Source organism: Chrysemys picta, chromosome 1, assembly GCF_011386835.1.
Source record: "Chrysemys picta bellii isolate R12L10 chromosome 1, ASM1138683v2, whole genome shotgun sequence".
NCBI classification, from domain to species: Eukaryota; Metazoa; Chordata; order Testudines; family Emydidae; genus Chrysemys; species Chrysemys picta.
In genome coordinates, this window is record NC_088791.1 from 203,242,993 (window position 1) to 203,253,084 (window position 10,092).

Consider the following 10,092-nt stretch of genomic DNA (forward strand, 5'->3'; position numbering starts at 1 on the left):
AATTGGACAGAGTCCAGAGGAGAGCAACAAAAATGTTAAAAGGCTTAGATATGACCTATGGGGAACAGTTAAGCTCTGGAATAGGCTTCCAAGGAAGGTTGTGGAATCCCTGTCATTGCAGGTTTTTAAGAACAAGTTGGACAAACACCTGTCAGGGATGGTTTGGTTTACGTGGTCATGATTCAATGCAGGGGACTGGACCTGATGACCACTATGTTTCTACGAGTCTATGATTTTTACACAGTTGCTTTTCTGACTGTATCTGTACTTGAAGTAATTCAGAAGGGCAGGGGTCTTTTCTGCTGAATCAAGCGCACAAATTCTAGTGTAAGTTCCTGAATGGGCATGAGGAGTGCTCAAGTAAGATTTGTAGCATGCGGTTCTGCATGATGTTTTCATTTCAGAAGTTAGGTTCAGCTTCCAGGGCAAAGCATGAGATTAAACAGGGCTGTGTAAAGAATAATTTTGTTTGAATTTTTAAATATTAATGGAGCATTGACTTTAGGGAGCTTTTTCACCATGTTACTAATTAATTCATGTCCCGGTGTTAACCTGTATGTATGGAAACAAAGTGCACATCAAGGAAAAGCTTATGAGATGATTATCTGTTCTAACAGAAAGTACTAAAAGTGCTAATTCCAACCAAAAAACACACTGCTGCCTTCGTATACTTCATTAGCCCTCTTTGTTTGATCAGCCCAGTGTCAGAATAAAGTTAGTGCATGCAAATAACATCACACTGTAGCCTGAATTTTACACCTTTGAAATGAATTTCAATAATGTATTGGAGAAAGGCTTTTAATGTCTTTTTTTTTTTACTACAGAAGTATTTCATTCATGTTCTAACCATATAACTTGCAGCAGTTGTAGTGACCCAAGCCGTGGAAGAGACAATGAAAACGACTGGATGTGGAAGCTGTGGTATGTACATGATCTTGGAGGGGGTACCTGAAAAGAGTTTTGTCTGCATGAAGTGCCGCCTGATAGAGCTGATGGAAGAAAAGATCCGAGGATTGGAGATGCAGGTGGAAACTCTGGTCGAGTTTAGAAGGGGGTTTGAGCGGATGATGGAGCAAAGACATGAAGAGGCTGAAGGGAAAAGCTCAGACTTGCAGATGGAAGCAGGACCAAAGAACTCTGAGGGAAGACTGCTGGGTGAGGAAAGTGGACGGTGGAAGCATGTGACTAAGCGAACCAGGCAGAGGAAAAGACGGGCTAGTGAAGGAGAAATAGAGCTCAGGAACAGGTTTGCTGAGTTGGAAAATGAAGAAGTGACACAGCAGGTGGTCGCTGAAGGTGAGAGGGCAAGGAAGAAGAGAAGAGCAGCTAGCCCTATGAGGAGAGGGGAAGAATCAATGGAGATGACACCAAACATGAGCCCCAGGAGGATACGGGATGGGTTGCAGAGGATTGCAAGGATGAATAGGAATCGAGAGGACTTGCAGCCAGAGGGAACAGGGGATAGACCGGAGAATCTCACCATTACCAGGAAAAGGCAGGTCTATGTGAATGGGGACTCCTTACTGAGAAGACTAGACAGGCCTGTAACCAGAGCTGATCCAGAGAACAGAAGGGTGTGCTGTCTGCTGGGTGCTAAGATACGGGATGTGGACCTGAGGCTGAAGAGGATCCTAACGGGAGCGGGAAAGAATCCACTGATTGTCCTTCATGTGGGAACGAATGATACGGCTAGATTCTCGCTGGAATGTATCAAGGGAGACTATGCCAGGCAGGGGAAGACACATAAGGAAATCGAGGCTCAGGTGATCTTCAGTGGGATTCTGCCTGTTCCTAGAGAAGGGCAACAAAGGTGTGACAAGATTATGGCGATCAACAGATGGCTCAGGCAGTGGTGCTATAAGGGGGGCTTTGGGATGTATGGTCACTGGGAGGCATTCATGGACAGAGGACTGTTCTCTCGGGATGGACTTCACCTGAGTAGGGAGGTGTAATGATGCGGTTCTGGTGGGACCCAACTGAGAGCACCAATTCAGGACAAATCGCTTAAAACAGGGCAGTTACAGCCCTAGGCTGGGGTTTTTCCACCTCTAAGGCAAACCAAACCAGCCAGACAAAGAGGACTTTGGTCTCATCCCACTGGCTAACCACAAGTCACACAAGCAATGCCCTTAGACACTCCAGTTTCCCAGTATCACCACCAGTGCCACTTGTTATGGGGACAAATGGTTATGAAAACCAATACCCCATTAAAAGAAAAAAGGTTCTCCTGATCCCAAAGGATCAAGCCCCAGACCCAGGTCAATATACAAATCAGATCTTACCCACAAATTACGCTGTTGCCAATCCTTTAAAATCTAAAATCTAAAGGTTTATTCATAAAAGGAAAAAGATATAGATGAGAGCTAAAATTGGTTAAATGGAATCAATTACATACAGTAATGGCAAAGTTCTTGGTTCAGACTTGTAGCAGTGATGAAATAAACTGCAGGTTCAAAATCAAGTCTCTGGAATACATCCCCAGCTGGGATGGGTCATCAGTCCTTTGTTCAGAGCTTCAGTTTGTAGCAAAGTTCCTCCAGAGGTATGAAGCAGAATTGAAGACAAGATGGAGATGGGGCATCAGCCTTTTATAGTCTTTTCCAAGTGTAAGAACACCTCTTTGTTCTTACTGTGGAAAATTACAGCAAAATGGAGTGTGGAGTCACATGGGCAAGTTCCTGCATACTTTGCTGAGTTACAAGGTGTATCTGCCTTCTCTCCATGGGTCAATTGTATAGCTGATGGTCCTTCACCGAGAAGTCTGAAGGAATGCCTAACATAGTGAATGCTAATGGGAAGGGGGTAGGTTTAGAAGATAAAATAAAAAAATAACAAGTTAAAAATCACTTAGAAAAGTTAGATGCCTGCAAGTCACCAGCGCCTGATGAAATGCATCCTAGAATACTCAAGGAGCTAATAGAGGAGGTATCTGAGCCTCTAGCTATTATCTTTGGAAAATCATGGGAGATGGGAGAGATTCCAGAAGACTGAAAAAGGGCAAATATAGTGCCCATCTATAAAAAGGGAAATAAAAACAACCCAGGAAACTACAGATCAGTTAGTTTAACTTCTGTGCCAGGGAAGATAATGGAGCAAGTAATTAAGGAAATCATCTGGAAACACTTGGAAGGTGATAAGGTGATAGGGAATAGCCAGCATGGATTTGTAAAGAACAAATCATGTTAAACCAATCTGATAGCTTTCTTTGATAGGATAACGAGTCTTGTGGATAAGGGAGAAGCGGTGGATGTGGTATACCTAGACTTTAGTAAGGCATTTGATACGGTCTCGCATTATATTCTTATCGATAAACTAAGCAAATACAATTTAGATGGGGCTACTATAAGGTGGGTTCATAACTGGCTGGATAACTGTACTCAGAGAGTAGTTATTAATGGTTCCCAATCCTGCTGGAAAGGTATAACAAGTGGGGTTCCGCAGGGGTCTGTTTTGGGACCGGCTCTGTTCAATATCTTCATCAAAGACTTAGATATTGGCATAGAAAGTACGCTTATTAAGTTTGCAGATGATACCAAACTGGGAGGGGTTGCAATTGCTTTGGAGGACAGGGTCATAATTCAAAATGATCCAGACAAATTGGAGAAATGATCTGAGGTAAACAGGATGAAGTTTAACAAAGACAAATGCAAAGTACTCCACTTAGGAAGGAACAATCCGTTTCACACATACAGAATGGGAAGAGACTGTCTAGGAAGGAGTACTGCTGAAAGGGATCTAGGGGTTATAGTGGACCACAAGCTAAATATGAATCTACAGTGTGATGCTGTTGCAAAAAAAGCAAACATGATTCTGGGATGCATTAATAGGTGTGTTGTGAGCAAGACACGAGAAGTCATTCTTCCGCTCTACTCTGCTCTGGTTAGGCCTCAACTGGAGTATTGTGTCCAGTTCTGGGCACCGCATTTCAAGAAAGATGTGGAGAAATTGGAGAGGGTCCAGAGAAGAGCAACAAGAATCATTAAAGGTCTTGAGAACATGACCTATGAAGGAAGGCTGAAAGAATTGGGTTTGTTTAGTTTGGAAAAGAGAAGACTGAGAGGGGACATGATAGCAGTTTTCAGGTATCTAAAAGGGTGTCATAAGGAGGAGGAAGAAAACTTGTTCACCTTAGCCTCTAAGGATAGAACAAGAAGCAATGGGCTTAAACTGCAGCAAGGGAGGTTTAGGTTGGACATTAGGCAAAAGTTCCTAACTGTCAGGGTGGTTAAACACTGGAATAAATTGCCTAGGGAGGTTGTGGAATCTCCATCTCTGGAGATATTTAAGAGTAGGTTAGATAAATGTCTATCAGGGATGGTCTAGACAGTATTTGGTCCTTCCATGAGGGCAGGGGACTGGACTCGATGACCTCTCGAGGTCCCTTCCAGTCCTAGAATCTATGAATCAAGCAGGCTAGGCAGAGCTAACACCAACTTGTCTGGGATGTCTCCCAGAAGCATAGCATAAGTTTGAAATACAGACAGTATAGAGCCAATATTCACAACTTCAACTACAAAACTGATACACACATATAGACAGCATAATCATAACCAGCAAACCATAACCTTGTCTTAGACACCTCATTTGACCCCCTTTTTACAAGATTTGGTGCCACTACAGGACTTTGGTTGCAACCATGTTCTATATGGTCCCAGATTATATCAATAATGTCACAGGAGGGAAATAGACTTCTAGGATGGAGGCTGGCACAACTGATTAAGAGAGCTTTAAACTAGGAATTAGGGGGAGATGGTTGGGAGATGTCCAGGTAATCTCCACGCCAGATTTTAACATTGAGAGGGAAGAAAACAAAGCAAGAAAGGATACTCTCGTGGGTAGGAGAATGGACATATGGATGAAGGGTACTGTAGATACAATTCTAATAGGTGATACTGGCGGTAGAATGTCTGGGCCTAATCGGGTAAAGAATGTGAGTGAAGCCAAACAGCAAGAATTAAGATGTTTGTACACCAATGTGAGGAGCCTAGGTAACAAAATGGAGGAACTAGAGTTACTGGTGCAGGAAGTGAAACCAGATATTATAGGGATAACAGAAACATGGTGGAATAGTAGTCATGACTGGAGTACAGGTATTGAAGGGTATGTGCTGTTTAGGAAAGAGAAATAAAGGCAAAGGTGGTGGAGTAGCATTGTATATCAATGATGAGGTAGACTGTAAAGAAATAAGAAAGGATGGAATGGATAAGACAGAGTCTGTCTGGACAAAAATCACATTGGGGAAGAAAGCTACTAGAGCCTCCCCTGAGATAGGGTTTGGGGTGTGCTACAGACCGCTGGGATCTGATTTGGACATGGATAGAGACCTTTTTAATGTTTTTAATGAAGTAAATACTAATGGGAATTGTGTGATCATGAGACTTTAACTTCCCAGATATAGACTGGAGGACAAATGCTAGTAATAATCATAGGGCTCAGATTTTCCTGGATGCGATAGCTGATGGATTCCTTCACCAAGTAGTTGCTGAACCAACAAGAGGGGATGCCATTTTAGATTTGGTTTTGGTGAGTAGTGAGGACCTCATAGAAGAAATGGTTGTAGGGGACAACCTTGGTTCGAGCGATCATGAGCTAATTCAGTTTAAACTAAATGGAAGGATAAACTAAAATAGATCTGTGACTAGGGTTTTTGATTTCAAAAGGGCTAACTTTAAAGAATTAAGGAAATTAGTTAGGGAAGTGGATTGGACTGAAGAACTTGGGGATCTAAAGGTGGAGGAAGCCTGGAATTACTTCAAGTCAAAGTTGCAGAAACTATCAGAAGCCTGCATCCCAAGAAAGGGGGAAAAATTCATAGGCAGGAATTGTAGACCAAGCTGGATGAGCAAGCATCTCAGAGAGGTGATTAAGAAAAAGCAGAAAGCCTACAAGGAGTGGAAGATGGGAGTGATCAGCAAGGAAAGCTACCTTATTGAGGTCAGAACATGTAGGGATAAAGTTAGAAAGGCCCAAAAGCCATGTAGAATTGGACCTTGCAAAGGGAATTAAAACCAATAGTAAGAGGTTCTATAGCCATATAAGTAAGAAGAAAACAAAGAAAGAAGAAGTGGGACCGCTAAACACTGAGGATGGGGTGGTGGTTAAGGATAATCTAGGCATGGCCCAATATCTAAACAAATACTTTGCCTCAGTATTTAATGAGGCTAATGAGGGATAATGGTAGGATGACAAATAGGAATGAGGATATGGAGGTAGATATTACCACATCTGAGGTAGAAGCCAAACTCAAACAGCTTAATGGGACAAAATCAGGGGGCCCAGATAATCTTCATCCAAGAATACTAAAGGGACTGGCACATGAAATTGCAAGCCCATTAGCAAGAATTTGTAATGAATCTGTAAACTCTGGGGTTGTACCGTATGACTGGAGAATTGCTAACATAGTTCCTATCTTTAAGAAAGGGAAAAAAAGTGATCCGGGCAACTACAGGCCTGTCAGTTTGACATCTGTAGTATGCAAGGTCTTGGAAAAAATTTTGAAGGAAAAAGTAGTCAAGGACATTGAGGTCAATGGTAATTGGGACAAAATACGATATGGTTTTACAAAAGGTAGATTGTGCCAAACCAACCTGATCTCCTTCTTTGAGAAGGTAACAGATTTTTTAGACCAAGGAAATGCAGTGGATCTAATTTACCTCAATTTCAGTAAGGCATTTGATACGGTTCCATATGGGGAATTATTAGCTAAATTGGAAAAGATGGGGATCAATATGAAAATTGAAAGGTGGATAAGGAATTGGTTAAAGGGGAGACTACAACGGGTCGTACTGAAAGGTGAATTGTCAGGCTGGAAGGAGGTTACTAATGGAGTTCCTCAGGGATCGTTTTTGGGACCAATCTTATTTAATCTTTTTATTACTCACCTTGGCACAAAAAGTGGGAATGTGCTAATAAAGTTTGTGGATGTCACAAAGCTGGGAGGTATTGCCAATACAGACAGGACCGGGATATCATACAGGAAGATCTGGATGACCTTGTAAACTGGAGTAATAGTAATAGGATGAAATTTAATAGTGAAAAGTGCAAGGTCATGCATTTAGGGATTAATAATAAGAACTATTGTTATAAGCTGGGGAGGCATCAGTTGGAAGTAAGAGAGAAGGAGAAGGACCTCGGAGTCCTTGGTTGATCACAGGATGACTATGAGCCACCAATGTGATATGGCCGTTAAAAAAGCTAATGCGGTCTTGGGATGCATCAGGCAAGGTATTTCCAGTAGAGATAGGGAGGTGTTAGTACCGTTATATAAAGAACTGGTGAGACCTCATTTGGAATACTGTGTGCAGTTCTGGTCTCCCATGTTTAAGAAGGATGAATTCAAACTGGAACAGGTTCAGAGAAGGGCTACTAGGATGATCTGAGGAATGGAAAACCTGTCATATGAAAGGAGACTCAAAGAGCTTGGCTTGTTTAGCCTAACCAAAAGAAGGCTGAGGGGAGATATGATTGCTCTCTATAAATATATTAGAGGAATAAATACCAGGGAGGGAGAGGAATTATTTAAGCTCAGTACCAATGTGGACACAGGAACAAATGGGATATAAACTGGCTATCAGGAAGTTTAGACTTGAAATTAGACGAAGGTTTCTAACCATCAGAGGAGTGAAGTTCTGGAACAGCCTTCCAAGGGGAGTAGTGGGGGCAAAAGACATATTTGGCTTCAAGACTAAGCTTGATAAGTTTATGGAGGGGATGGTATAATGGGATAGCCTAATTTTGGCCATTAATTTGTCTTTGACTACTAGCGGTAAATATGCCCAATGGCTTCTGATGGGATATTAGATGGGGTGGGATCTGAGTTACTACAGAGAATTCATTCCTGGGTGTCTGGCTGGTGAGTCTTGCACACATGCTCAGGGTTTAGCTGATCGCCATATTTGGGGTCGGGAAGGAATTTTCCTCCAGGGCAGATTGGCAGAAGCCCTGGGGGTTTTTCGCCTTCCTCTGCAGTGTGGGGCATGGGTCACTTGCTGGAAGATTCTCTGCACCTTGAAGTCTTTAAACCCTGATTTGAGGACTTCAATGGCTCAGACACAGGTTTGATACAGGAGTGGGTGGGTCAGATACTGTGGCCTGCATTGTGCAGGAGGTCAGACTAGATGATCGTAATGGTCACTTCTGACCTTAAAGTCTATGATTCTATTAACTTAATTAGGGGGAAAAGTATAATCAGATGAGCCAGATTGCTCAGGGACAGACCCAAGTTGCAAAACACGGATCTGAATCCTGATGTAGAGTGCTGAAGAGGGCCAGGTTCTGGTCCCCTCTCCCTTAGATTAGGACTCTTTGTGGAGTACGGTGCTACTCAACGTGACTAAAGGTATTGGAATCTGGCCCAACGTTTGGGAGTGTTTGGATCTGAGATTTTGGTTCAACCTGTTATAAAGATTGGGGCCAGTGGCAAAATTCAGGCCTAGATTTCAAATAGCCCAAAGTTTAGAGGTGTTTAGATCTAAGGCTTTTGTTTGGAGTCCAACTGTGTGGTTCTGCTAATAAATCTCCTGTATGTATCCTCCAGGCCCTTTTGTGTTCTTTTCAAGCATGGATGAAAATGAAAGGTGGTCTGGATTTACCTAAAATTCAAGGCCACAATTCCACACGTAGGGGAAAGAAGAACTTGGAGTGCTTCCTGATAGTATTGGGGTGGGTGCTCTTTTCCTACTTGAGAAGGGGGAAATGGCTTAATCACTTTGAAGGACTCTCCCTTTTGGAATATTTTGGGCTCCCCTTTGGAAGAGAGGGCACAGATCAGCTGATTTATTCAATCTACCACTTCAATCTCTCCCTTCACAACACTTCAGCTCGGACTGTGGGTGTCTGAACCTTAGCCTCTGAGTCAGTGTAAGTTTTGCCAGCTGGTAGCCCAAGCAGCTGTACGCTCCAAAAATAAGTATCACTCTATAGCAAGCTGAGCCTTCACTGGGCTAGAATCAGACCGCAGGAAGGGACCACTCTAGGACTCAGTGTGATATCCTTTCATTGTACGGTGCGGTTGGGACCTTTACAGCTTTATCTTATTTTCAAATAATTTATTGTCTTGTACACAGCTCTTTTTGGAACTAAAGTTGTTCTTGAGCTGTGGATTGGGAATTTGTATCACGGGAAAACAATAAAGTTCCAGATAGAGTTGGTGGAATTTGTACTTACTGTACGGTAAACCAAGCATATGCGCTGAGTTGGATGCTGCTTCTCAATGCTCTCTATTTTCTTCTTATTCCCTAAAGATTCAAATTTTAGTATTTCAGGATAAAGAAACTCAAACAACTGCTGAACAACCTGGATCGGACATGCTTGTTAAATGTTTATATGATCCCATTTAACTTTGTGGGTTTGTTTGTACTCTCACTCCTGACACCGTTCCACTGTCTTATCAACCAAGGCATCAGTTGGCAAATCCAACCGTTTACCTACAGCAGACAGGCTGGCAGGCCTCGCCATCCAGGGCATGTGATGGCTTTTGTGCTTGGATGCCCCTGCCCTTTGCTGGAATGTAAGACTGGCTCATGAACATGTTAGTTCCCAGCAGTGAAGCTGCTACCACAAGAGCTTTGTTCCTAATGGCAGCTGTTGGCAATACCACCCTGTAGTCTCATCCCCCTTTAATTATGCCACATCAAAGACCTTTTTAAAATCTTTGCTTCACTACTGTCAATTCCCTTTACTTGATGAGCTAGAGTGGAGCTGCTCTCTGAGCAAAGGTCTGTTTTCATAGAGCCAAGGGGCCGGAGATTAAATATCCCAGTGGTGCATGTACAAATCTGGCTGACACCTGGAAGTCTGGCATGGATGCAACCTTGGATCGTACTCGTTTATATCAACTGTGTTCCAAGAGATGGTTGGCTGCCCCAGCATACTCCAGGAGCCAGCCATTTCTTGGAGAGGATTTTCAATAAAGGCGCCATCATCTATTTTGATGGGAGTATTCCAGCTCATTGGGTTTTGATTTGAGAATTCAGCTGTTACTTCTGGATTCTCTGCCTTCTCCCTCTCCCCATCCAGAAGGCAAAGAAGAAAATTCAAGGGGCTGTAGGAAGGGGACTGGTATATGATGTTTAAAGACAAAAAGGTGGCATC

General features: G+C 42.8%; 1 protein-coding gene across 1 annotated transcript; it reads left to right on the forward strand.

The window, feature by feature from the left end:
• The first annotated feature begins 799 nt into the window (after positions 1–799).
• Positions 800–5,798, forward strand: LOC135977694 (uncharacterized). Its single transcript, XM_065578940.1, has 2 exons — positions 800–1,946; positions 4,680–5,798. Exons 1-2 carry the CDS (start codon positions 894–896, stop codon positions 4,734–4,736), a joined length of 1,110 nt encoding a protein of 369 aa, XP_065435012.1. The 5' UTR covers positions 800–893; the 3' UTR covers positions 4,737–5,798.
• The last annotated feature ends 4,294 nt before the right edge of the window (positions 5,799–10,092 follow it).

Coding starts and splice junctions, on each gene's coding strand:
- LOC135977694 (XM_065578940.1), top strand. CDS start 894: ATGAAAACGACTGGATGTGGAAGCTGTGGTATGTACATGATCTTGGAG. Junction 1,947..4,679: donor GACTTCACCTGAGTAGGGAG/GTGTAATGATGC, acceptor ATGTCACAGGAG/GGAAATAGACTTCTAGGATG.